This window comes from Apodemus sylvaticus, chromosome 9 (genome assembly GCF_947179515.1).
Source record: "Apodemus sylvaticus chromosome 9, mApoSyl1.1, whole genome shotgun sequence".
NCBI lineage: Eukaryota > Metazoa > Chordata > Mammalia > Rodentia > Muridae > Apodemus > Apodemus sylvaticus.
In genome coordinates this window covers 71,813,317-71,841,060 of record NC_067480.1, presented here as the reverse complement: position 1 = coordinate 71,841,060, position 27,744 = coordinate 71,813,317, and the positions used below count along the sequence as shown (strand labels likewise).

General features: G+C 48.1%; 1 protein-coding gene across 3 annotated transcripts; it reads right to left on the bottom strand.

The window, feature by feature from the left end:
• Positions 1–41: 41 nt before the first annotated feature.
• On the bottom strand, positions 42–24,944 carry Chaf1a (chromatin assembly factor 1 subunit A). Of its 3 annotated transcripts, none has more exons than XM_052192176.1 (14): positions 24,763–24,944; positions 21,838–21,888; positions 18,404–19,215; positions 11,242–11,298; positions 9,443–9,645; positions 8,341–8,401; positions 8,077–8,145; positions 5,124–5,350; positions 4,741–4,909; positions 4,574–4,654; positions 4,055–4,147; positions 3,179–3,434; positions 2,087–2,538; positions 42–648 (listed from the first exon to the last, which is right to left on the bottom strand). In XM_052192176.1, the coding sequence occupies exons 1-14, from the start codon at positions 24,800–24,802 to the stop codon at positions 505–507; spliced, it is 2,715 nt and encodes a 904-aa protein (XP_052048136.1). In that variant the 5' UTR covers positions 24,803–24,944; the 3' UTR covers positions 42–504. The 3 variants fall into 3 exon arrangements, with proteins under 3 accessions (XP_052048136.1, XP_052048138.1, XP_052048137.1); XM_052192178.1 differs by lacking the exon at positions 24,763–24,944 and adding an exon at positions 24,491–24,748; XM_052192177.1 differs by lacking the exon at positions 24,763–24,944 and adding an exon at positions 24,521–24,748.
• Positions 24,945–27,744: the final 2,800 nt, after the last annotated feature.

Here is a 27,744-nt window from a genome sequence, read left to right as displayed (position 1 = left end):
CACCAGTGTAATATGATAGTTGAGACAAGACATAATAGGGCTCAGGTAGAGTATGTTTATACATGTCCACATTTGCCCAGGGCCTGCACAGCAGCCACATCCCTGGCATAATTCATAGCAGATGTTTGCCCACAGCAAGTGCTGTGATTAAAGCCCAAGCAGGCATCTGTCAATTAACTAAGAAGGGCAGATTAGCACACAGACCCAGGGTCTTTAAATTTGGAAGTAGCTGTCCAGGCCTCCTCTAGACTCCAGACCTAGAAGTGTAGGACAAAGTGCTCTTATCATGGGAGTCAGCAGGAGGCTCAGTCTGGTGGTTGCTAATCAGTTGCTGCAGGGAGCAGGCTGTTGCTGGTCTCCATTCTCACCCTCCCTCAGCAGCCCCACAAAGCTGAGGGGGAGCCCAGAACATGCCTCCTACCAGCCTTGTACTTCAGGTGCCTACACTCTGCTACTCCCTGTCACCTAGGTCAATTTCCCCCAGGTCTTTCAACTTGACACCTGTCACTTGCAAAGTGTGGGCGCAGGTATGGGAGCTTCTGGCATGTCACTCCCAACATCTGGCACATCTATGATCATACAGTCTGTGTCATCCTCTTCATCCTCTTCTGTGTCTGCCTGGAAGCCGTCCATGTCCCCAGACCCAACCTGCGCAAAATACAGCCTGTCAGCATGTTGACCTATGCAACCCCCAACACACTGTCCTGGACAATAACTCTTGATGACTGTTTACACTGGGGCCTATTGCTGCAAACACAGTGCTAAGATGAGCTATGTTCCAATCTCAAAACTGCCAATGGCAGTACCCCACAGCAACCTGAATGGCTTCTGGACTTTGGATTCAGAGAACCAACTGAACATGCACTTTCTTGGTGTTTCTTTGGATGGCTGCTGCTGGAATCCCTGGCCAGTTCATGGGCTTCCGGGGAGGAGACAGATGCAGCCAGGGTGACATCACATGGTGAGAGGTAACAGCCTGGCAGTCTTGGACTGGGGAAAGCAGCTGCTACCCCACAGTTTCAATGCTTGCACATGGAGGCTGAAGCAGAAGGATAAAGAGCTGAGGCTGGCCTGGGCTGCTGCTTAGTGGTTAAGAACCCTGGCTGTTCAAGGACAGGACCTGAATTGGTCTCCAGCACCGACATGGCAGCACACAACTGCGTTTTACTCGAGCTGCAGAGAATCTGATGCCCTCTGATAGACTCAGATGTGCACATATCCATACACAATACACACCCATAAAAACACGATAAATCCTTAAAATATGGAAAACCAAGGCTCAAAAGCTTACACAGTACATAGTCGGTGGTGAACATAACTTTCAGCTATCAGTTGAGCTACTCTGTGCTCTAAATGAATCCAGAATGCTCAAGACCACAGCTGGCCCTCTGTAAGGGTTATGGATACTAAGTCTACAGTGGTGGCCAGCACCAGGCAACACTTGGACCAGCGCCCTAATAGCCTAAATCGCAGAAGACCAGAGACACTGGCACACACGAGCAAGCTGGCCTCCAGTAACAGAAAGGACATCTCAAAGGAGAAAATAAATGGCGGACACTGCCTCAGAGGGCAGGGCTGCTCAGAGCTCTCATGTGTCACACACATGTGCCAATGCAACCCAGTACACAACATGCGTTAGGAAGGAGCTGTGGAGCAAGGAGGCTGAGGGGACAACGACATTTAGTCATGGATAGATTCATGGCTGTTGGCATGGGAGGACAGGCGGGGCACACGTTCTTGGGGAGATAAGAAACTCCAGGTGACCATGATGGTAGTCACGACAGCTAGGTTACTAAGTCCCTCAGTCACCTGTGGCCTCTGGAGGAAGCTGTGCATGCAGATGCAGCCATCTGTTCAGAGCTGTGACGCAAACTGCTGTGAGGGCAGCTAGACAGTCCAGTGGGTAAAGGCCGCACAAGCAAGCCTGGCAATCTGACTGACACTCTCATAGAAACCCACCTAAGGGTCGGAGGAAACCAATGCCATAAAGCTGTCCTCTGACCTGGCATAACCAGGGCAGGGACACAGCCTGCTCCGAACAGTGGGCAAAGCCTCTGCAGCTCACCTGCCCGTCATAGCGGCTCACCTGCCCATCATAGCGCCGCTTCTTCATGAACTGTGTGATGCACATGCTGGCTGCTGGCTTCCGCTTGAGTGGCATAGGTGTGCTCTGGCCAGGCCCCTCGGTGGACACATTGCCACTCTCTTCCCGGGGTGCTGAGGGCACGGCGGTGACGTATGTCCACTGGCAGGGCACTGGCAGGCACTCCTGGCCAAAGCTCCTGAGCACCTGTGGGTGCACATACCAGCACATGCGGAAGTCGGGCCGCTTCTCATAGGCAGAGTTCTCGGAGATAAGGCGCTTCAGCCTGGCCTTGGATGGCACAGCAACGGCATCCTCCAAGTTGGGCATCTGCAGGTGTGGGGTGGGACTAGGGTGGCTCAGCAAGCCCCGGCGGCATTGCTCCTGGAACTCACGGATGATCACCTTGCTCCCGTTCACATTACCATGCAGCAGCGGCAGCAGCTGGGCCAGGACTGTGGGTGAGACGGGCTAGATGAAGCCACCACAGAGTCCCATCCATCCTCACTGTTGCCAAGGAGTGTTGACAAGGCACACTTCAAAGAAAGCTACTCAGCATGGGCTGAAGACTGGCTAAGCCACGTGCCTACTTCCCAGTGGCCCTGAGTAATGCCATGTGGTCTGAGCACACCAATGTCCCCAGGTTTAGGACAGAAGGAGTGACAATGCACTCTAGTCCAGGCCTTAAAACTGACTAAACATTCTGCTGTGGGTCCTACTAAAATCTCCAAGGGAGCCAGGCCTAGGGGCTCACACCTGCAATTCAAGTTCTCAGGCCCACCACAAGCCACCTGATAACCTCAAGACCTGTCTTAAGTCACAATATAAGACACTGACTCAAAAAACAAAACAAGACAAGACAAAAAAGTCAAGGATAGCAAGACTGGGGTGTGGCTCAGCAGTAAGCACTTGGCAGGTCTATGCACATCTTGGGTTTGAACTCAGCACCCAGAATTAAAAGGGCAAGCTGCTACACAGACGAACATGCAGACAAGTTAGCAGTGGATGGGCGCCCACACATGGGTGCTGCAGACTTGTGACCTCATCAAGGATTCTGATGGGGGCTGGTCCCAGATACGCCCACACCCTACTTACTATGCTGGTCCCGCTTTTCCCTTCTGGAGGCCCTGGGCTCTGGCTCATCAGGGGATGCCACATCCAGCAGGCATGCAGTGAACTGTTGCAGCAGCTTCAAGTCGGAACCTGTGCAGCTGGCTGCCTCTGCAGCCCACACACATCCCACCTGCACAGGCTGCAGCACACGAAAGCGCTTGCCCTTGGCTAGGAGCTCATCCCACTCCTTGGCCTTCAGCTTCTGGCGTACTTTGTGGTTCTCTGGGTCTGCGCACTCCTGGCAGGACACAGAACAGACCCTTGTTTAATGCCCATGCTCCCTGGCAGCACAGCACTGGTGCTGAGCTCTGGAGAGCCAGCGCCAGAGCCTAGGAGGATGTGGCAGCAAAGGACAACTGTAAAAAGTCAGTTCACATCCTGAATCTTATGATGGGTCAGGATATTTCAGCAGTTTTGCCTGTCCAGCCTTACAGCTTCTATGACCTGGTTACTAGGTTACCAAATCCCTAATCCCCAAAACACCCTGCTCAATGTGGCTTCCAGTAGGGCCTGAGCTGCCCAACGACAACATGGCTTGGAAGATGAGAAGGCATAGCCAGCCTGACCTCAGCCATCCTGTTCAGGCTCCTTAAATCTGTAACCAGGAGCTTGGGACCTAAGTACACGGCTTGAGTTCTCCACAGCTCCTTATGGGAGAGCTTGCAAGGGGCGCAGGACCTTCTGGAACTGTGGGGCAGCCCATGTTTCCTTTGGGGATTTGTTAGAACTCTAGGTGAAATCTGCAGGCCAGGCTGCATGTCAATCAGCAGAGAAAGCCCAGGCCTGCTCACCCAGAGCCTAAGCCAAAGCAGCTGACCACCTCAACACCCTATAACCAGGTCAGGCAGGAGCCCTTACCTCAGTCACGCCTTCATCTTCAGATAGGTACCCATGGGGCACAAAGAAGCCATCATCCTCATCCTCATCCTCCCCCACATCGTCATCCTCATCCTTAAAGAGAAAGAAAAGAGCTCAGATGCGCACAGAATACAGATGTCAGAGTTGAAGGGCAGTCTGGTCTCACATATATCCATGCAGGCACTGAGGATAGAGTTAGGCAGAGGCAGCCTAACACCGGACACTGGCTCTGGATGGTCCCTAGCTTATCCTCAGGGCCACAGCACATCTGGATGCATCTACACTAGTGTCAACAGGACCGCATTAGATCACTGAGCTAGGGAACCAGGCAGTAACGACACATGTAGGCAGAAGAAGGGACTGTTAGTGCTCAGTGTGGCTCCAACAGTCTGCCCATGTGCTTGGGGGAACTGGGGTGGTAAGCACTCACTAGTCTAGGCACACCCCACATAAGCCAACTGTACCATAGCTCCTTCAGCAGGCACAGCTGACACCACTCGTCCCCGCTGGGTTACTTACCCCCTCACTGTGGGACAAAGACTCCCCAGGCTCCTCCTCTTCCCACTCATCGTCACTGTCTACCTCATAGTCAAGAAGGTTCTGGAGCGAGAACAAAGCATGAGCATCATGGTGAAGACACAGCACAGAGCAGCTCACCCCATGAGGAACCCAATCCCAAGGCTCACTCTGTCCTGGGCCCAGGGGCGACGGGGCCGGATGACTGCTGTCCTCTTGTTCCACGTCCCCCAGTATGCTGGCCGGTGGTTCTCTGAGAACTGCAGGAGTTTCATGCGGCCAAACTTCTTCCTTTCAGGCACACCATCCACCTTGCTGCTCTCCATGACGACCACATCCCTGATAATCAGACTGTGCTTAATACTGTGCTCACGGCTAGCTGTCACGTGATCTGCCTGTTCAGGAACTGCTCAGGACTGTTCTTCCTGTTGCACCCAGGGTACAGGAGGTGTGCCCCACAGCCCCATGATGTAACCAAAAAGACACTCAGCAGCACATGACAGCCTAGGGCTCCAGGCCAGGCTCTTCTATAGCCTGGTGTGCCAGCTCTCACCTGTTCATGATGTCTACGTCATGGCCGCAGACCCGGGTGGGCCCCGATCTCAGGGGCAGCCGGCTCTTTAGGTCACTGAGGAAGGAGCTTGCCACATTCTGCTGCTGCAGGAGCTGGTCCAGCTGATCACACAGGTCTTGATCCAAGGCAGCCCGGCACCGCGGAGCCAATGCCATGTGTTCTTTGATTTCAAAGGGGGCAAACTTACCACAGGAGCCGGCCAGGGTCTGCAATAGAAAAAATTTAATGCACTACCGGCAAGTAAGAGGCCGTGCTAGCCTGATGCACTGCTGCATGGTGGCCAATGGGAGCTGTAAGACGCCACAGTCTTCCTTCTTTGGAGTGATAGAAATGGATTTCAAACAAAGTCACTTGAGAGCTACCTCCACCTGGGCAGCTTTAACCTCACTTGTGGAGGCTCAACCTGGTGTACAGCCTGGTGTACAGCCTGGTGTACAGCCTGGTGTACAGCCTGGTGTACAGCCTGGTGTACAGCCTGGTGTACAGCCTGGTGTACAGCCTGGGCTGGCCTCACACTGACGATCCTCATATCTAAGCCTGCTGAGATGACAGACATAGGTTGACATAGTTGTCCAGATTTTGGTTTTTTGCTTGTTTTATTATTATTATTATTTTTAAGCAGTTTATTTACTTAGGGGCTGGAGAGATAGCTAAGTAGTTAAAAGCACTGGCTGCTCTTCCAGAGTACTCAAAGTCCTCCTGTGCTCTCTGTGGACACTATACATGCAGGCAAAACACCCATACAAAAACCAAAAATCTATAAAAGAGGAAAATCTCCATCTTGTTATGTGTATGTGTGTGCGCTTCTTGGTTTGCACATTGTCTGAAATGTTTGTTAAACTCACTGAACTCTGGAAAACCAGTCTCTGTGTTGACTAGATGACTGGGATGGATGAGTGAGACAAGAGACAGGGAGCAGCTCAGGCCCTAGGGACAGCATGTGGCAGAGTTCAGAGCCAATTTCTTTGTTCTAAGAGTGAAACACAAGAGTCCCCAAAAGGGCATGTGTCCAGCCATAAGCGCTGTGGGCTGAACCATTTACCTACCATTGGCTGTGTATTCTCAGGTTTTTCTCTCTGACAGCTATGTTGATGCATACTAGGTCTGCATTTTGTACATAGCTTGGCTGTTTGGCTACTGGTCTTCCTAGTGAGCATACCACAGAGGCTGGGAACCCCTAAAAATCATGCCACCCAAGCCTGGCCTCAGGGCCCCTACCTGTACCAAACCCTACTAATACATCCCAGAGTTTCCCCTGGACTTTCCAAAGCTCTGAGTCAGAGAAGTAACAGCTGGTCCCCTGGGGCCAGGAAACTCTTATAGCATTAGGAATATTCAAGATGGTCACAGCCTAGCTGACCACCTGAAATCCCAGAAAGGTAAAAGCAGGTAAGGCAGAATGTAAATCTAAAATACAAAGGCTGGCAGTGTGGCTCAGCAGGTCAATAGCTCATCACCCACACCTGATGACCTGAGTTCAACTCTGATAACCTGTCTGTGATGGGAAGAAAATGACTACAGAAAGTTGTCCTCTGATCTCTGCCCAAGCATACTCAGATACAATAGTAAATAATATAAGACAATCCAGGGGCCAACAAAATATCTCCGGGTAAAGGTGCTTGCTGCCAAACCGGATGACCTGAATTCGATGCCCAGAACCCACACCATTATAAGAACCGATTCCTTTAAGTTTCATTCTTAGCTCCACGTGTGCTATGTTGTGTGTAGTCGCACCCTCACTCTATAACCATTCACCTCATGGACTACAAGTTTGTTGCTCTTGCAGAGGTCCTGAGCTTGGATGCCACGCCCCACAGCTCAAAACCTCAACCCTCCCTAATTCTGAAGAGTTAAAGCCATAGAACATAAAACAGAACAGGACGGGACAAAGCCCAGGACATGACAAGCCACCATAACACAGTGCAGGCTACAGCAGCATTATCCTCAAGGTACTCCAAGCCCTTCCCCAATGTTTCTTTCCACCATACGTTGAGTGGCTTTTGTCACCTAGAGGCTGAGGTAAAAGAGTAGCTGCCACTTGTGGCATGGCAGGAGGGGCCGCCTTCCTCCTCAGTTCCCACAAGGTGAAGCTGGCCAGGGTCACAACAGCTTTCCTTCCCCATAAACAAGGCCATTTCCAGGTAGTCTCAGGGAATTGCCATTGGAATCCACAGCACTATGCTGTGTCACATACTGGCCAGGTGATGATGACACATCATGTGCAAACATTAAGGCCACCCCATGTTCAGCCCCTGGCATGTGCTCAGTCCTAAAATCACAGCATTCGGGGGCTGAAATGAGAAGGATGGTGAGCTCACGGCTAGCTCAGCCTACATGGCCAGTGCTAGCTAGATCCTAACATGTCACGGCCAGGATCCAGATACCCCAAGCCACCAAAGCCATTGTGGGACCAGTGCTTGAGCAACAGATGTCACACAGTATGACAGGAGAGAAGATCTGAGAGTGGGCAGTGAGGGGAGCTGGCTGGGTGAAAGGTTAGCCTCAGGCTACCCACTTTCCACTGCATCTCAAGCCTCTCTGTTCCTAGGAATGCCATGCCAGCCACAGGTCAACTCCAAGAGTGGCATCACTGGGCTCCACAGCCTTCTAGAGGCAAAGAAAAAGCTCAGACTTGAACCCTGACAGGAATGTATTCAGTGGGCCTAGAGCAAGGCTAGGGAGATGGCTTGTCAGGACAATGCTGCTGTCCAAGGTAGCAACCACATAAAACCGAGCCTAGCACAGTGGGTAACTCTGGCACTGCAATGGGAGGGTGCAGACAGAGCTCTCCTCTTGCTTGCTGGCCATCCAATTTATAGGTACGAGGCTCTAAGAGATGAGCTTGAAAAGTGGTGAATGGGGGCAAACTCACAGTATTAAAAAACCCAGCAAGAGTCAACTGTGCCTAGATCAGAGCGGAGGTGGCACTTACCTTGGGAGCCTGCGGGGTCTTCGGTTTCTGAAAGAATCTAGTGATCTCCGCCTTTTCTGCCTTAATGCGCTATGGTGGGAAGGAGACAAGACAGGCACTTACCCCAGGGTATTCTGGGAAGGCAATATTGCCCCAAACCTATGTGGGACCCATCCAGCAAGAAAGCAGTGCTGCTACTGCAGCTGTGATGAGATCTGAGGGGGGTATACAGTCCCTGGGGTGCCTCCAGCTGCCCAACGCTACAGGGCATGAAGCCAGGCTAACCTTTTCTTCTTCCCGTAACCGCTTCTCCTCCTCTTTTTTCCTCTTCTCCTCCAGTTTAGCCCTGGGAGACAGAAGTGAGTTGTGAGCTCAGGGAGCCAGCCCCTCCCATATGCCACCTTCAACAAGGCTCTGGCACTGGGACTAACAAAGGAAAATGCACAACCTCAAAGTTCTTTTCTTTGCTTCTGAGACACAGTCTTGCTAGGCAACCTGAAGTCTTCTGCCTCTGCCTGAGTGCTGATGTTATCAGTATCCCAAGTCTCCGAATAAAATTATTTTGAGAGAGGGTCTCACTGTGTAAACTAAGCTGATCTGCAACTTACAGGATCCATTAGCCTGAGTGAGGATTAAAGGGATGCACCACATCTGCCCATTAACATAAATTTGTGGTAGTGATGACTAGCCATGCACCAGGCGCTGCTGTTCGTTTCCAGCATGTCAAGAGCCAGATGTGGTGATGCATGCTAACACCGGCACTAAGTGGGAGGCAGAAGAAATGTCCAAGGCCATCCTCAACAAGTTGGCAAACTTGCTCAAAAATCATTTGCCAATCTCAACCATCTACTTACAGGGAACAAAGAATTTTTTTTGTTTTTGTTTTTTTACGGCTGGGTATAGTGGCATATGCTTTTAATCCCAGCAGAGGCAGGCTGATTTCTGAGTGTAGGTAAGGTCAGGCTAGGCAACAGAATGAGTTCCAGGACAGCTATGGCTACAGAGAAACTGTCTCAGAAAATCAAATGAAACGAAACGAAAAACAGAAAAACAAATGAACAGTAGTGTCTGGATAGAACTGTGAATGCCTCATGAGATACAGAGATTCTCTGAGCTTCTTTCAGAGTCAAAACCTCGAGGGACACAGTGGCTGTCTACTGAGACAACGGCCCAGTTAGGAAACTGAGGAAGAAATACTGATGTGATCAGAGCATCTAAAACCAAAATCCCCATCAGCCTGGTAGCCACCAGCCAACCAAAGCCCACAGCGCTACAGAACACAGGCCAGAAACCAACTAAACCTCTCCAGCCAAGCTCCAGGGAATGAGGAACATTGGGACTCAGCAGGGAACACTGCTGCGCGTGCCTCTGGGGTCTGGCCACTCACTCCAGAGCCTCTTGCCGCTCCTTGCGTTTTTCCTCCTTGAGTCGCTGTTTCTCCGCCTTCTCCTTTTCATCCTTCTCCCGCTTTTCCCTCCGCTCCTTCTCCTTCAGCTCCTTCTCCTCCTCCTTCCTCTTCCGTGCCTCCTCCTTGGCGCGTCGCATCTCTTCCCTCAGCTTTTCCTTCTCCTCCTTCTGCTGTTCTCTATCCTGTGAATAAAGTGGCAAAGGCACCTCGCAGGTGACCCATTACAAAAACTGCCAAATCCAGACCCCAGGGCTCAGCCCAGCACTTAGAACACAAATGGTAGGACAGCGGTTCTCCATGTAGCCAAGGCTGACTCAAGATTCCTTGCATACACACATGCGTGACTTTCTTTGGAGGTGGTTGACTGGGCGGAGGAATAGGAGCTTGGTGAGAAAGTGTTATACAGTCTTGGGTTGGACTCAATCAATGCCCAGCAGTCTCCTGAGACTGAGCTCAAGCCCAGCAGGTCTATCCACACTTGGAGCTTGGGGATGTGGGCAGCTGCTGTAGCAAGTCTGTGTTAGGTCTTAGTACTGGAGACCCTATAATATTTTTCAACCGTGTACTGGGCCATAGCTTTCAAGTGCTTCTTTCTGGCAAAAAGGCAGTCTGAACTAAGCAGGAGGCACAGGCCTGACTGCACTGTAGGGACTTGTCCCCAGATGTTACTAAGGAGACAGGCATCCTGGAAACAGTCTGGCCACTGTACTTGCACACGTGCTACTTGCCCAGACTAAGCTGCACCTGGAGGTGCAGGCATGCCATCCTGTCACGGGAGAGACCTAGGCCAGACTGGGCTACTCAGTGAGCCTCTGTCTAAACCAACAGATACAAGAGACAGGACTGGGTTGCACTGTAGAGTATGTTCAGCATGCAAACAGCCACCCACCCAATACTGAATGCCTACTGAGCCCCAAATGGCGCTGCACCCCTTCCTAACTCAAAAGGGACCAAGTGGTCCAGCGGGCACTGCAGGGCCTAGACTTTTCCATATTAAGAAGTCCCCAGGGCTGGAGAGGTGGCTCAGTGTTTAAGAGCACATAGAGATTGCTCTTCTAGAGGAGTTCATTTCCCAGCAACCACATGGTGGCTCATAACCATCTGTAATGGGATCTGATGCCCTCTTCTGGTGTGTCTGAAGACAGCTACAGTGTACTCACATACATAAAAAAAAAAAAAAAAAAAAAAAAAAAAAAGAGTCCCCATGGTGAGACACCACAAGCAGCTGTCACCTCTGCACAATCTGGAACTACCCCCAGGTGACCCTAACTCCTCACACCCTTCCAAGGAGAGTGACATTGGCAGAGCTATTTTGTTTGGGTTTTGTATTTTTATTTAATTTTTTTATTTTTTTGAGACAGGGTCTTGCCAGCTGATGTTAGTGTACACCTTTAATCCCAGCACTTAAGATCCAGAGGCAGATCTCTGAGTTCAAAGCCAGCCTGGTTTATAGAGTGAGTTCTAGCATAGCCAGTTCTAGAGAAGCCCTGTCTCAAAAACAAAACAAAATGAAAAACCATAAGAAAATGAGGAAAGGTTTTCCTATGTAGGCATGGCTGAACTTGAACTCAATGCCCTTTGAAGGGTGCTTTCCCACACCTTCATTTGTGCTAGGAGTCCGAAGCAGGGTTTAGCACTCCGGATACCCAAGCACATCACTACTGTTAGTGCAACAGCAATGCAAGCACAGCACAGAGCACAGAGGTTCCAAGAGCTGGGAGGGAGGGAGGGAGGGAGGGAGGGAGGGAGGGAGGGAGGGAGGGAGGGAGGGGCCTTACTTTGTGCAGTTTGCTCCTGCTCTTCTCAGTGGAGCCTTTGACAAGGTTCTTGGCAACCTGAAAGGAAAGATAAAAGAGCTTAAGTCACACTTCCCAGGGACTCCATCCCACCCTGCACAAAGGGCAGCAGGACCTGGAGCCTGCAGAGGGCTTCGAGAGTGTAGTCTGTAAGCCCCACAAAAGCCTAGCAATTTATCAGCTGACTATTTATCTTGAAGCATAAAGACACAATTAAGTACCAACACAAAAAAGAAGCAAGGTATAATGATAAGATAGTCTTAATCCCAATCCTGGGAACCAGGAGACTGGATCCCTGGGATCCCTGAATAGCAGTCTATCAACTAGCTGGCCCAGGCCCAAGTGTTAAATATACATCAGAAGCCACCTAGGAAAGGCTAAAGGCATGCAAATAGATTTTCTGGAGATAGTCCATTGTTTTGCAAGGCCTGCAGTGCATGAAAGGCCACCAGAGACTTCCTTCCAGGACTGCCACTATTATATAGCCTAATGATTCCTGGGCATGAGCCAACCCTATTGGGCAAATTTCCTACAGGTCAACATGAAGATGAACTTCCATAAATTAATGACTTTATAGAATTCCTGATTTGATTCAAATAATTTTAGGAAAAAAGTTTTAGGAAAAGGTTTTAGTTGTTTTGCCAACAAGATGTAATAAAGTTAGAATCAAGAATAGAATGTGGGGGCTGGAGAGATTGCTCAGCAGTTAAGAGCATTGACTACTCTCTCAGAGGTCCTGAGTTCAATTCCCAGAAACCACATGGTGGCTCACAACCATCTGTAATGCCCTCTTCTGATGTATCTGAAGAAAGCGACAATGTATTCATAAACATAAAAATAAAGAGTTTTTTAAAAAAAAAAGAACGTGCCCCCTCGTCATAGAATTAGTAACGGCTATATAATAGGAATACAATGAGTTTTCAAAATTACACTAAAAAGAAAAACAGACTTGGGACAGATTTGTGATTAAGAAAAATCATTCATTCTAGGTCAGGCTCACAGGTGGGCACTGCGATAAGGCAAGGCCATGGGAAACTTGCTTTGAACTTAAGATCAACTGCCCTTTTGTGTAATATTTTATCTATGAGGTAATTTCCCAAACAACTTTTGTCTAAGAAGGTTTAAGAAGGCCAGAGAGAAGTCATAAAGTATGGCTTGGGGGTGGGGGGCTATGCTTCATCCATCAAATGCATAAATGCATGTATCTATAGGTGTATGTTTGTAAGATTTTCTTTCTCTTCTTTCCTTTCCGGTTCACAGAGAGTTAACAAGTTCCAAGCCTGGCCAGCAGAGAGGTCCTTGACCAGAGAGAAAAGACCCCTAGCAATTTAAGCCTTTTTTCTTCTTAATCCCCTGCTGCCACCAGTAGGAATTTATTAGCAGAAGCCAATGGCTTTTGGCCTTAGAATAGCAAATGGTTATAAATGGAAGAATTGCCAAAGATAAAAAAGCTCTGGCCCTGATTGCTGACTTACACCCTTCGTTACCTTCTTTGGGACCCTTTGATGTCGAGCTGGACACCAGCAGACATAACCACAAAAAGATCAAGAAGGCCAATATGGTGGCAATGCCTTTAGTTTCAGCACTGGGGAGGCAAAGGCAGGCAGCCTGGTCTATATAGCAGGCCAGTCAGAAAGACACAAGTGAAACCCTATGCTATGGTCCCCCAAAAGGGTGCACAATGTCTACAGACCAATAATCAAGAGTGTCTTCTGGCCTCCACTCCCTTACTTAGGTAAACTGGGCACAGGTAAGAATGCCTGTGAGCAGAGAGAAGCTAGCAGGTGGGAAGTGCTGGGCCTACAGGGTAGAGAGAGCAGTGGACCTCCGGTGAACAGGGAGCTAGCTCCTCCCAATCCCACCCTACTGTGTTCACAGGCTGGGCCCTTTATCCAGTCTTTTATCAAAGTCCAAATGAAGCCCTTCCTGGTTTAAATGAGTCTGAATTCTTTGTGGTGCTAGAGCTGAACCCTGGGCTGTATACACCAGGCATGCAATCAGGACTGAGTCCTTTATCTGCCCTCTGTCTTTTAGGATGTAGAGGGTCACCTTGGCTGGGCCTATGAACCAGGCCCATAGTCCCAGCCCTTCTGTAGGACTGCAACTTAGTGGAGACTCCCTAAAATACCAACTAGGGTCTGGGTGCCTGGCTCATAGTACAGTGCTAGGCCTGCACATGCAAGCTCTAGTTTATACACACAACAAGCAGGGTAGAAATAGCTCTGCACATTTCTTTTAGATTTGGTGAACTCAATAGTGGACAACTCAGGCAGCTGAGTCTTAGTTGAAAAGACCAAGCAGAGGCAGTGTGACATAGCATTGGCTAAAGGGACACGGAAGGCCAGGCCCTGTCTGCAGACTCACAGATGGCCATGGCATGTTCTGTCTTCAATGAGTGTGAGATGGTCACATCACCACAGTGCCAGGTGGTGTCAACAAGCTTTTCAGGTCTCCATTGAGTTTGAGGCCAACCAGGGCTACAGAGAGATGTTGTCAAGAGACAGGCAAGGCTGACTTGTTAGTTCTAATCCAGGTGATGGGGCAGGGCTCTGAAGGTGTAGAACACATAGGAGCTTATCCTCTACAGAGGTTGCTCTAGAGGAAGCCCAGGATACCAAGCAACTAAGGCACACTAGATTCTGTGAAAACCGTGGGACCTCTCAAATGCAAAGACAAGAGGACCTGCAACTGCCACTGTAGTCTGGGCTACACAGTCAAAAATATTTTCAATCTAGATAGACACATGCACAGACACAAACATATACACAGTGAAGGACTTCGAGTATACTGAGGGACACTGGGACTACAAAGATAGTTATTGTGGATTTTTGGTTTTATGAGACAGGGTCTCGTGTGGCTCAGGCTGGCCCTCAACTTCTAATGCCCCTGCAGGCAGGCAACCACCATCAAGCCTGGTTTCTGTGGTGCTGGGGATGAAACCCACCAGGGCTTCTCGAACTGGGCAAGCCCAGCCCTGAAGTATTTGTGTGAGACCTGTGCTTCCTATGCTGGGCTTGAGTCCTGGATTCAAGAGATCCTTCTACCTCAGTGCTCATACGTAGAGGGGCCCAGAGCAACCCCACCCGCCTGCACATATAGCTCAACAGCATCTACACAGCACCCAACATGCTCTCCTGTGGACAAACCACACTATGTGCATCACTCTCTTGCCCTGGGCAGAATGAGGAAAGCTGTCTGAACATGCTCACAACAGATGCAAGTTTTCTTCTGGAATTTTCCTTGGCTTTGGTGCTTGGAGTCAAGGTTTTCCCATGTTTCTGTTGCCCAAGCTTGGCCTTGAACTTTGAATCCTCCTGCCTCAACCTCCCAAAGACCAGGATAAAAGGCACACACTTAGCTTCAGAGTAGTCTTGACTGGGCTTTGCTGAATGCAGTGTAAATATGGACAATTTACACGGTACAGGACTAAACACATCCAGCAGCCAGGGCTTACAGGGCACAAAGGGAAAGATGCAGGAATGCGGCTGCACCAGTACTATCCCAAATGCAATGGCACCCTGTGTTGCCAGACACAAGGCTGAGTGACAGGTATCACAGCACACAAACTTGACCTCTGTCAGTGGTGAGAAAATTTATGCTATGAACCCTTCCCTGATCCAGAAGATACCAGATGATCTAATTGTGCCCTGTCACGATGAGCAGAAATCCCAGCACCTAGGCCAAAGAGATCAAGGAAGGATAGGTTGATATAACAAAAATAAATAATAAAGCAGGGCCAAGGAGGCAGTTCAGCACGTCAAAGTGCTTGTAATAAGCCTAACATCAGAGTTAAATCAAGAGATTTGACTCCCTGAGTCTGTCCTCTTATATCTGCACACACTGTAGCTAACATGTGCATGTACAGGCACACACAATACATTTTTAAAAAATTTAAGTGTAGAGGCTGAAGAGATGGCTTAAAGGGTGAGAGCACTGACTGCTCTGCCAGAGGTCCTGAGTTCAATTCCTAGCAACCCCATGGTGGCTCACAGCCACCTGTAATGAGATCTGGCACCCTCTTCTAGTGTGCAGGCATACAAGCAGGCAGAACACTACATAACAAATAAATCTTTTAAAAAAAACTTAAGTGTTATATGGGAACACTTAAGGTATGCGTATGATAGGTGTTTTGAGAAGGATGGTTGGGGCCTCCAACGCCTGCTCTTCAGTTCTGCTGCGACCCAGCTGCACCCTGGGTTAGGGTACAGGAAGAAAATGGAATCAGCTTAGCTGTTCACTAGCTACTGAAGGGATCATGAAAATGCAGTTCATCAACACAATGAGTATTACTCAGCTGCTAAGAAAAACGAAATTATGGTGCTGAGACAGGTGAATGGATCTCTGAGTTCTAGAACAACCAGGGAAAAACCAAGAAAAAAAAAATTTCAGGACAATGGGAGCAACTTGGTAATTTATCCTGGGTAAGGAAACCCAGATCCAGAAAGATGAATGCCACCATGCTCTCCCATCTGTGGATGTGTGAGTCTTCATCCACACAGGGCAGGAAAACAGTAAGGGGCCTTGGACAAAGGATCACCTCAAGGAAAGGGATAAAAGACCAAGATGAGAAGGGTCCAACGGGGTGGGGCCAGGATGGAGGCAGAGGAGTATGGGGCAGGATAAACAACACTAAAAAGGCCTCTGACAATGTCATACACAAACTACTACAGAAGCATCCTAGCACACAAAAACATTCATGAAATTTTACCAGAGCTGTCCTAATTGATGGTAGTAATACACTCCCTTCAGGTTCCTCTTTTAAAGTATATTTACTTGTGTGCATGTTTTATAAGCATGCATGTAGGGCTGGAGAGATGGCTCAGCGGGTAAGAGCACTGACTGCTCTTTCGAAGGTTCAAATCCCAGCAACCGCATGGTGGCTCACAACCATCCGTGATGAGATCTGATGCCCTCTTCTGGGGTGTCTGAAGACAGCTACAGTGTACTCACATATAACAATAAATAAATCTTTGGGCCGGAGCAAGCGAGGCCAGAGCAAGCAGAGGTCCTGAGTTCAATTCCTCAGGACCACATGATGGCTCACAACCATCTGTACAGCTACAGTGTACTCATATACATAAAATAAATAAATAATTTAAAAAAAAAAGCATGAATGTCTGTCACCATGTATGTTTGTGGTACTGAGAATTGCACCTGGGTCTTCTGAAAGAGCAAGCAGTTACTCTCCAGGTTGGAGGCATCTCTCCAGTACCCCATGTTCTTATCTTTACATGAACAGAAGATTGAGCTCTCAACCCAGAGAGGCTTCTTTCTTGAGATATCAACAGAGAAAACTTCACAAATCTACATTCAAGTAAGATGGTAGTATACTTGGCCCTGCATGGGATATATGTTACCTCCATGAGAGCCATACATCTGTGTAAAACTATGCTTTCCTAACACGACAAAACTGCCACTCATATGAACTCAGAGTAGCTGTGATTGCATACTTAAGACCTACACAGATCAAGCCACACAAAATTCCAGCACAAATGGGGTACACTTATGAATGTCCACTGTAACTGAGGAGCTGCTAAAGAAGGCGGCTGCTAGGAGTGGGACCTCTTCTGACAGAGGTCATGGCCAGTAGATGGCCATGTCCTGCACATGTAGGAGCATGAAGCAGACTCAGCAGATGTAAAAACCAGAGTAGGCACCACCTGGAAATCCACAAGTCTAGCTTCAGATGCCTCTATGTATCAGCCTCCTTTCTTGGATATGCACAACCACCTCCCCTTAAAGATGCCAATCCTTAGAGCAAATACAACTGGTCACTATGAAGATGCCATCAGATCCTGGGGAGCCCAGCTCCTACATCTATGCCTCAGGGAACATGGCAGAAGAGTGGGTGGAAAGACTGTAAGAGCCACAAGATCAGGAAGTTGGCTGAGACGATCTCCTAAGAGATGACTCCACAATTAAAACCAGTAAGTGTTCTTCCAGAAGTCCTGAGTTCAGTCCTCAGCAACCTCATAGTGCTCACACCCATCTGTAATGGGATTGGATGCTCTCTTCTGGTGTGTCTGAAAACAGCTACAGCATACTCATACATACATAAAACATTCTAATCCCCACTCCAAAAAAACAGTTACACAAACAAGACCTGAACAATGAACACACGTTACCATGGAAGGGGGATATTTTCATGTGGTCCCATCCTAGAAAAGGAACTACAGGCAAATATTCCAAAACCCACACCAACGCTCCTGAGTATCTGGGACAGGGATGCTGAGGTGTGATAAGGCCCTGGCCTCCCAGGTCTCCCAACAGGACCCGTCAGGCTGTGACCAGGCTCATCTTTCCCTTGTCTTCAAAGCTGAGCTTTCCAACATTTGCCATTTCCCCGCTTCTCTTTATTTATTTCTCTATTACTTAATTTGATGTTTGTTTACTTCTTTCTGGTGTTGGAGGTGAGACTTGATTTGATAGGTAGGTATTCCCCACTTGGATACACCCCAATCCTCGATACCATATTTAAAGATGAGTGGTATGTTGCCACAAGCCAGCTGGCTGGACAGACTGCCCTGGGGCACCTTTCCGGATGCAGCCTAGACTGACAACCAGAATCCAGCAGAGCTATGCTTCTCTAATCAACATGGCCATCCTACGGTCACTACTAATCAGGCGTAAAGATGTAACTCACAGCCAGGCCCACCACCTCACGGACAGAAACCAAAGGTGGTTCTCCATGGCTCTGTGTTTGGTGTTGAAGATTGAACCCATGGCCTCACACATGCTAGGCAAGCCCTTTTTCTGTTGAGTCATAGCTCCAGACACCTTTCCTCAGTTTTCTAAGTCTTCCTGTATGGCCCAAGCTGGCCTTGAATAAAAGATCCTCCTGTCTCAGCCTCCCAAACACTGTGATTATAAGTAATAGTTTTTTTGATTGGGTTGAGACAGGGTCTCATGCAGCCAAGGCTAGCCTCAAATTCAGTATATAACAGAAGATCATCCTGACTTGCAGATCCTCCTGTTTCTACCTTCCCACATAATAGGTTTCTGAGGGACCCAGGATGGTGCCTAGTATTCCAAACTAGGGCTCTACCCAGGGCAAGGCCCTGTTTCCTGGATCACTAACCACATAGTAACCTGGTGGTAAGGGAAAGTGTCTAGTGCCCTGGGATTCTGGAGGGTGGGTACTCACTCTGCAGATGGGTGTGGAGGGGGGGCTGCTCCCACCTCGATGTGCTGGGGGTATGGAGAGTCCCTCGGGAGAGCTGGTTGGAGAAGTGGAGTTGATGGAGGAGTGGCTCAGTACGGAGTCATCCTCAGGGCAGGACTCCAGCATCTCACTCTCTGAAGTGACACTCTTATCCAGGGACATCATGGGAAGAGAGGCAGTGGAGGGCTTAGTAGCCAGGATGTCCTCTAGCACTACCACAGGCACTTTTTCTATAAACAGGAGATCCCCTGCCCTGCTCCAGCTTGATAACTCATTTGTGGGGCATGTCCTAGAACCTAGGATCAGCTCAGGACAGCTCTGTAGTGAACCGACTTGACAGTCACCCGTCCTCTCTGGGCCTCCTGGGCTCCCAGGCGCCTCTTCCATGTGGCAAGCAATGTCTGAAGGGGTCTCTAGGAGACACAGTCCTGTTGCAGAGTGCTCCTGCTGCTCGGCAGCTCCTTCCACCGTGGTGACCACACCGGCAGTGTCAGGACTTAGTTCACTGTGGCCCTCAAGGCTGTCTGGAATTTTACTGGCGTTCTCAGTCAGGTCGATAATGACCACATTCGGTACTGGCTTGATTGTTGCCCTCAAGAAGCTATCAATGGGGCCCTGGCCATTGACCAGCTTCGTACTCAAGCCTTCCTGAGAGCCTGTGTGACACCGGCTTTCAAAAGTGCCCAAAGACAATTGTAGATCCGGGACTTTGCCTTCCACAGCTGCTTTTGGTGATGTGTCTTCCTCAACTTTCTCCTTGGGAACAAGGTTCAGGCGTTTGAAGGGCAAGCGGGCTGAAATGAAGAGAAGCAACATCTTTAGTGACAGCAAAGGGAGATTGTCACCTATCCTCAAATTCTAAGTGTCTGGGCATTACTAGTCCTCTCGGGGATTGGGATGAAAATTTCAAGTAATAATGGAGCTGCTGGAGGCTGGAGTGATGGTTCAGCAGTTAAGAGCACTGGTTACTCTTGCAGAGAACTTTGTGTTCAGTTCCCAGCACCCACATGATATAGCTCACAAATAGCTATTACTCTAGTTTCAGGGGACCTGACACCCTCTTCTGAACTCTTAGGACACCGGACATGCATACGATGTACTGGCATACACACAAGTAAAACAAGTAAAGGGTGGTGCTGTGGGGATCCAACTCAGGCAGGGACGATTGGCAGCAGGCACTGTCACCTGACCTCAGGGGCCTATTCCATGCATTTAAATGCCAAAGTACCATTGGTTAATTCTTCATAATCCAAAAACTCAGTCAGCACATGAAACATGGCTGCCCTGAGGTTTCAAGTTGATTTCTCCTGCCCAGAGATACTTTCTACCCAAGCCAGCCTGGGTGGAGTCCTGAACAGGGAGAGAACTGTTCAGGGTCAGCCAGGTGGACGGCTAAGCTCCGAGATGGAAGCCTTAATCCTTGACACAATCCCACTGCCTGGGACAAGGTCTGAACATGGCTTGTGAATGTGCAGGGAATAATAGATACACACGCACGGCCCAGCAGCACTCTCCACTTAGGTCCTGCCCCACGCAGTCAAGCAGTGTTTATCTGATTGCCTCAACTTGGAGGCAGCAGGCAGGGCTGCAGGGCACATCTCCCCAGAACAGAGACACCAAGGAGTTGGAAAGATGGTCAGTGAATAAAGACACTTGCTGCCAAATCTGATGCAAGGACCCTCATGGGGGAAGAAGGCTATTGTGGTTTGTATACCTTGGCCCAGGGAGTGGCATTATTAGGAGGTGTAGCCTTGTTGAAGTAGGTGTGTCACTGTGTGTGTGGGCTTTAATACCTCATCCTAGCTGCCTGGAAGTCAAGTCTTCCACTAGTAACCTTCAGATAAATATGTAGAACTCTCAGCTCCACCCGCAACACACCTGCATGGATGGTGCCATACTCCTGTCTTGATAATAATGGACTGAACCTCTGAACCTCTAAGCCAAACCCAATTAAATGTTGTCTTTCTAAGAGTTGCCTTGGTCATGGTGTCTGCTCACAGCAGTAAAACCGTAAGATAGCTATCTTCTGATTGCCACATGCATGCCACATAATACATACACACATACATGTAGACATGAAAAATGAATCACCATTTGATTTACACAAATCAAATGTTTAGTTGGAAATCCTGGTCCAACGTGCAGTTTTGCCTCTTAGTCCCTCTACAGGGCACAGAATTTCAATCCCAGGGTTGAAAAGGGGCTTCTTTCGAAGCTATGCTCTTGTGATTCCTGCTAAAACAGGAAGATGTGATGGTGGGCTAAAAAGTAAGACCCTGTCTCAAAAACTAAAAAACAGCAGCTAGAGAGGTGGCTCAAGGGTTAAGAGGACTTCTTCCTCTTGCAAAGGACCCAAGGTCTGGTTGCTCCCAGTTGTTTATAACTCCTGTTTCAGGAAATCTGACACCCCATCACCTCCAGGGCACTGCAAACAAGTAATATACACAAGCACCCAGAAACATAGACATCATTTTTAGAAGTTTAATGGATATTTTAAAAGGTATATAAACTGAGAATTAGAAACAGCTCAGTGGTTAAGAACACGTGTTGCTCTTACAGACCAAGAGTTCAGCCCCTAGGCCCCACTTGGTGGTGTAACAAGTATCTTCCACCTGCAATGGGCACAATGCCACTGCATGCATATGGCACATTAAGATACATGAACGTAAAACATTCATAGAGACAAAATAAAAATAAACACATTAAAAAAAATAAAACTGGCTGGGCAATGGTGAGACAGGCAGGTGGATGTCTGTGAGTTCAAGGTCAGTCTGGTTCACAGAGTAAGTTTTAGGAATGCCAGGGCTACAGAGAAATCCTGTCTCAAAAACAAACAAACAAACAAACAAACAAACAACAACAACACCCCCCCAAGTTAAAACTGGAAGCATGGTGGCAAACACCTTTAATCCCAGAAAACAGGATACAGAGACAGGTGGATCTCTTTGAGTTCTAGACCCCCTACAGAGTAAATAAGCATGTAATGAATTTTCTTTTAAAATATGCACACACAAATAGTTATCACAAAAAAATAAAAACTAGCAAATGGAAACAAGACACATACATATAGCACCCATGGAACATAATTCAATTTCACATTCACAATGAGCCCCATGTTTATGTAGGCTCACCAGACACACGTATTACAAAGTAAGAAAAGTCTGGGATCCTAGAGCTCAGTGGTGCAGGGCCTGGCTGTCCTATATGGCCCTGGGCTGGGTTCCTAGCACCAAAACCAAAGAGACAAGACATAACAAACATCGGAGAGCTCCAATGTTTAGTGGCCCACACTTGGGTGAGATCACCCAGCCTGAAGGGATAAACCACTGCCCTCCACTCGGCCCCTCACAGGCCACTAAGGAACCCACAGAAGCCAATGGAAACAACCTAGGAACCAGGTTTAGAACTTAAGTTACCTTGTATTAATCTCTTCACTGGGAGCCCGGGGCGGTCTTTGCAATCCATGGCTGTAGGTAAAGACAGAAGAGTAGAAGTTACTAAGGGTGAGGGTCATTGGCCAGCTAAAGTCAAACACAAGCAGGCTCTGGTGGCACTGTCTGGTCCACTTGAACTCTCTTTGCTTGACACAGGGTTGAGTTATGCAGCAAGGGCTGACCTAGAAAAAAACTCATGGGAATTCTGACTCTGCCTCTCAAATGCATCCCAGGCACAAAGTACCACGGCCTGCTTTCACAGACTTAAAAAAGAATTACTTACTAGGTTTTTTTTTTTTTTTGGATACGGGGTCTTAGTATGTAATGGGGATGACCTAGAACTTACAAAGGTCTACTTGCCCATGCCTCTCAAATGCTGGGAATGAAGGCACACGCCACCACGCCCAGCCACAACTTATATTTTTCTTATTTATGTGTATGCATGTGTTTGTATACATGGTGTCTACAGGTCCATCATCTTCCCTGGATCTGGAGCTATTGGCAGCTGTGAGGCAGTGTTTGTAGATGCTTGGATAGGAACTCTGGTCCTCTGTAAGAGTAGTGAGTGTTCTTAACTGCTGAGCCTCTCTCCTTCTCTGCAGTTTTACATTTTTATATTTGCTGTGTGTGTACCTGCCAGTCCACAGTGCCACATGGTGTGTCACAGAACAGAACAACTTGCAAGAGTCAGTGCTCTTGGTCTATTTAGAGGTTCTAATGACAGAGCCCAAGTGATGGGGTTTAATAGCAAGTACTCTGACCGTTATGCCCCAGCAGCAGCAGCAGTTGTCATGGCTGGGGAAGGTTTGGAGGGTGCTCTTCACCTTCAATTATTATATAGGCACTCTTTTTTTTTTTTTTTTTTTTTTTTTGGTTTTTTGGATTTGGTTTTATCAAGACAGGGTTTCTCGGTATAGCTGCGGCTGTCCTGGAACTCACTCTGTAGACCAGGCTGGCCTTGAACTCATAAATCCGCCTGCCTCTGCCTCCCAGAGTGCTGGGATTACAGGCGTGAGCCACCATATAGGCACTCTTCAGAGTCTAGGCACTCTTTAGAGTCTACAATGTATACGCCAGGCCTGCAACAAAAAATTATTTGGCTCAAAATGTCAACACTGAGCAAGTTCCTCCAGAGTTCGTCACACAGAAACTTGTATTACGTTTTTCACAAAATTGTATTTTGTTTTAAAAACAAATTACATGAGAGAGATTATGCCCCACTAAAATAAATTTAAAGCCTCAGGAATATGTAAGCACATCAAAATCCACATGTGTCAGACCATAAATAGAGCCTTGTTTTGAGACAGTGGCTCTCTACAGTCTTCATTGCCCTGAACTTGCTATATAGATCAGGCTGGCCTCAAACTCAGAGATCCACTTGCTTCTGCCTCTGAGTGCTGGGATTAAAGGTATGTGCCACCACGCCCAGATCAGAATTTGTCATTATGTAAATCCCTTTAAAACTTGGGAACAGAAACTCCATCAATAATTTGGGGAGAATTCCCAAATTCACATTTCACTAATGCTACATGGAATTCAGACTTGACCTTTCCTACCACCTCAGCTATCCAGAGTGGAAACAGCCCATGCACACCAACTTAAGAGACTTGGACCCCCAGAACATGCTCCCTTCTTCTGACTTGAATGGAAAAAAGGTAACATCACCTCAATTTTCTATTACTAAATAAGTAAGTAAAAAAAAAAAAAAAAGTCCCCCAGGACTCCTTTTTCTTTAAAATTCTTATTTCATTATTTTAATTAATATATTGGATGAAGGCTTGTGGACTTGGTTCTCTTCTTCCCAGAATACAATTCAGGTGGTCAGAGGCCAGATCAACCTGAAATTCATCATCCTCCTGCCTCAGCTTCTAGGGTGTTGAATCGCAGGTATCAACACCCTACATCAAACTTGTCTTTATTGCCAGAGCAGTAGTGTCGGTTTTAAACGTTCCAGCTTGGTTAAATAAAAACAGCACTCCATGACAGTCCAGGCAGTTGTGAGTATTAATCATGTCCCCATAAAATTCTCAAGCCACTCAAGCCTTCCTGGGATACCACAGGGTGTGTGTGTGTGTGGGGGGGCATATTATTTATGATCAGAACTGTATAAGGGTCCAGGGTTATCCCAGAAGTGGATGAAGTCTGAGGATGCTGCTGTCCATCCTGAGACTGGCCATTCCCAATTCCCCTCATCTCCACGATTGCAGACTAGTATAATGTACCCAGAAGGGCTGTCTAGTCAGTTGACGCTCAACTGGAAAAATCTTATGTCTATCAGGATGGTAGTCCCTCACCCCTTCCAGTCCTTCAATCATTCAACCACACTGGGAATACAATTCAGCGGGGAATAGGCACCCCACATTTCGGGAAGCCTGGCGCATGCTACAAAGACTCCTAACACGTACCCGACTCGTCCATACCACACTCACAAAGGATCTCTTTCAGGATCCAGAAAGGGTTCCTGGCCATTAGTAACCACCCAAACCGACCTTCCTGGGCAAGCCTTGCCCCACACAGTTACTGCTACTCTGGTGTCCTGAGCCCAAGTGACCACAGGCCTCAATTTCCCCGCCCATTGCAAAGGTCCAGACTGCTCTGGAATTCACAAACACACTTAATAACTTGTGCAACTGACTTTTTTTCTCCTTGCCCTCAGTTTCTCCACCTGTTGCTCCAAGGTCCAACTGATTTCAAGAGGACACATGCATTCAGGACCCATCAAATCCGACCCGGGGCCTCAGTTTCCCCATTCGCTCCAAGTCGCCTTCGGGAGCTGGCAAAGCTGACTCTTCCTCTCCCTGAGGCCTCGGTTTGCTACGCGCCCTCCTTTCTCCGGGTCTCGGCCCGCAGGGCACCCGGGCGTGGACCCGCTCCTTCAGGCTGCGGCCCAGCTGCAGTTTCACCCACCCGCGGCTCTCCGCGTCGCGGCCTCCGGCTCCTCCAGCATCTCGGCGGCGGCGGCGGCGGCTCAGGCTTCAGTCCGGCGGCCCGGCTGCACACTCCGCCTCCCGCCGGGGTCGCTTCTGCTGCCGCCGCGGCCGCCGCGCTCGTATTTGGCGGGAACCGCGGCAACCACCGCGGCCCGCGCGCCGATTGGAAGAGATCGCGTCACGTGACAGATAAGCCTCCGGAAAAGAGAAGCACTCAGCACATCCTCGCGAGAACTTCGGCTTCTGTGCTAGAAAATCCCGCGGGAGGTGGATGGAGGAGGGCTGCTTTCCGGCGGTTCAGGAGTGGCTGAGAAGACCTGCATTTCTATTGGTCTGAAGAAATGTCAATCTAAAAAAATCAGCGTTTGCCCACCCCCACGCCCCTCTTATTGGCTACATGCGTTCAAGCTGGGAAGGCTGCGTTTAGATCCGTAGTGACAACTTGAAATTACGCATTAGAAGTGTAATGGGAACTAAGGTATAATATTGACGGGCTGAAAGTAGCCACTGTAATTAAAATTGCGGATTACTTCCTTTAATTTTAATTCTTGCATTAATTCCCTTTTTAACTATAAACTCTTTAAAAATATGTTACTTTTTTTTTTTTTTTTGATATTTCGAGACAGGGTCTCTCTATGTATGTAGCCTTGGCTGTCCTGGAACTCACTCTGTAGACCAGGCTGGCCTCGAACTCAGAAATCCTCCTGCCTCTGCCTCCCAAGTGCTGGTATTAAAGGCGTGTGCCGCCACTACCCTGCAAATATGTTACTTTTATGAAACGATGAATCACTTTTTAATACATTAACGACTTGCTTTATTTTAAAATTAGGAATATTTTCTATTGTAAAATTATAAAATTGTAAAATTATAAAATCTTCTTTTAAACCATAAATTCCTTTTTTTCGTGTAAATTACTTTTTTTTTTTTTTTTTTTTGGTGTTTTAGATTGTTTTTTTTTTTTTTTTCAAGACAGGGTTTCTCTGTGTAGCCCTGGCTGTCCTGGAACTCACTCTGTAGACCAGGCTGGCCTCGAACTCAGAAATCCGCCTGCCTCTGCCTCCCAGAGTGCTGGGATTACAGGTGTGCGCCACCACTGCCCGGCGTGTAAATTACTTTAAAGAAATATTAAATTGAAAAAAATATTGAGTGTGGTGCTGCATGCTTTTAATCCTAGTACTTGGGATGTAGAAGCAGGTAGATCTCTGAGTTCAAGGACAGCCTGGTCTACATAGCAAGCTCAAAGACAGTGAGTGATACAATGTATCAAAAAAAATACTTGCCTCTGTTTTTTGTTTTTGTTTTTTTTTCTTTTGAGAAAAGAAGAAGCCTTGCAGGCCTGGAACCCAATCACCAGTTTCTAAAATTTTTGTTTTGTAGGTGGATGAAGAAACCTTTCCCTTCTTCATCTGCAAACAGCTCAAGTGCCTGCAACAGTTTTCTTGAAGTTGTGGCTAGTAAGTGGGTTGTTTAGCTAATGAATTAGTTGTATGAATTGCTTTTGGGTCATGGGCTCAGTGAAGGGAAGGAATGCTCTAGGGTCAAGGACCTCATCACATCTCTGACCTGCTGCAGAATATAATTTGATTGACTTGTGTGGCGCCAGTCAGTCCTGCTGTCAAGGACCTGCCAGCCCTGGACTGCTGGGTCAAGGCAGAAAGACTAGGAGTTGAGGGCCACGGTGAGCTAAGTACCAAGTTTGAAGCCAGCCCCCACCATCTCAAAACATAGGAAATAAAGAACACCCTTGAGTGAGTCTTGAGAGTCTCTGGCATGCTAGGACTCCCTGACTAGCCACCAGTTCTGTTTGTGAAAGGAGACATGGTGTCCCAGGCCTGTTATTGCAGCACTAAGAGAGGTGAGGCCAGCTATGCTACATGAGACCCTGTCTCAAAAAACAAAGGAAACAAAAACTACTCACACTCCAAACTATTTATAAAGGAGCAGTAAAGTTGGCACATACCTATCTCCTGGTCTACCACAGTACAGTCCTTTGAGTCATCTGGAACCTTCCATAAATCTTTGGGTTCATGAAATCATTCCACCTTTTCACCAGTTTCAACCCTAACTGGTTTCCTGTTTCTGCTTTAGAATTTACTCATTGCCTTCCTTTATTATTAATCTCCAAGTCATGCTAGCCAGGTCTGTAACCAGTCATATAGTCCAGGCTGGCCGCAAACTCAGAAACCCATTCACTTTTGCTTCTCCAGTTCTGGGGTTAAAGGTGTGTGCACGGCCATAGCCTACAGGTTTTTTAAATTTTGTAAGAGTTGATGGAAGGGTTAAGGTACATTTATCAGTCTGGGGAGGCCTTGGTGATGAGATAGTGTCTCAGTCAGGGTTTACTGCTGTGAGCAGACACCGTGACCAAGGCAACTCTTACAAGGACAACATTGACTTGGGGCTGGCTTACAGGTCCAGAGGTTCAGTCCATTATCATCAAGGCAGGAACATGGCAGAATCTAGATGGGCATGGTGCAGGAGGAGCTGAGAATTCTACATGTTCATCTGAAGGCTGCTAGCAGAATACTGACTTCTAGGCAGCTAGGACGAGGGTCTTAAAACCCACAGCCACAGTGACACACCTACTCCAACAGGGCCACACCTCTAAGAGTGACACTTCCGGTTCTGAGCATATAACCATCACAGATTATCATTCCAGTTGGAGTCCTCTTTCTGTCTTAATGATGAGAGGAAGCTCACTGTGGGGCTGATGTGCAGAGAAGCAATGATGTCCTATAGCTGGCGCAGGATAGGAACAAGTCAGTGGAACTAGAAAGAGCAGGACATAGCTGCAGTCTGAGCTAGTCTCAGAATGTTTCTAGTGAGGCTCATTGGTGCATACCTGTGGCGTAGCACTTGGGAGGTGGAGGAGCTTGGACTGGAGTTCAAGGTCATCCTTGGCTATATGGTAAGTTTGAGGCTTGACCTGGGATATGCAATATCTGCTCTGAACCAAAGC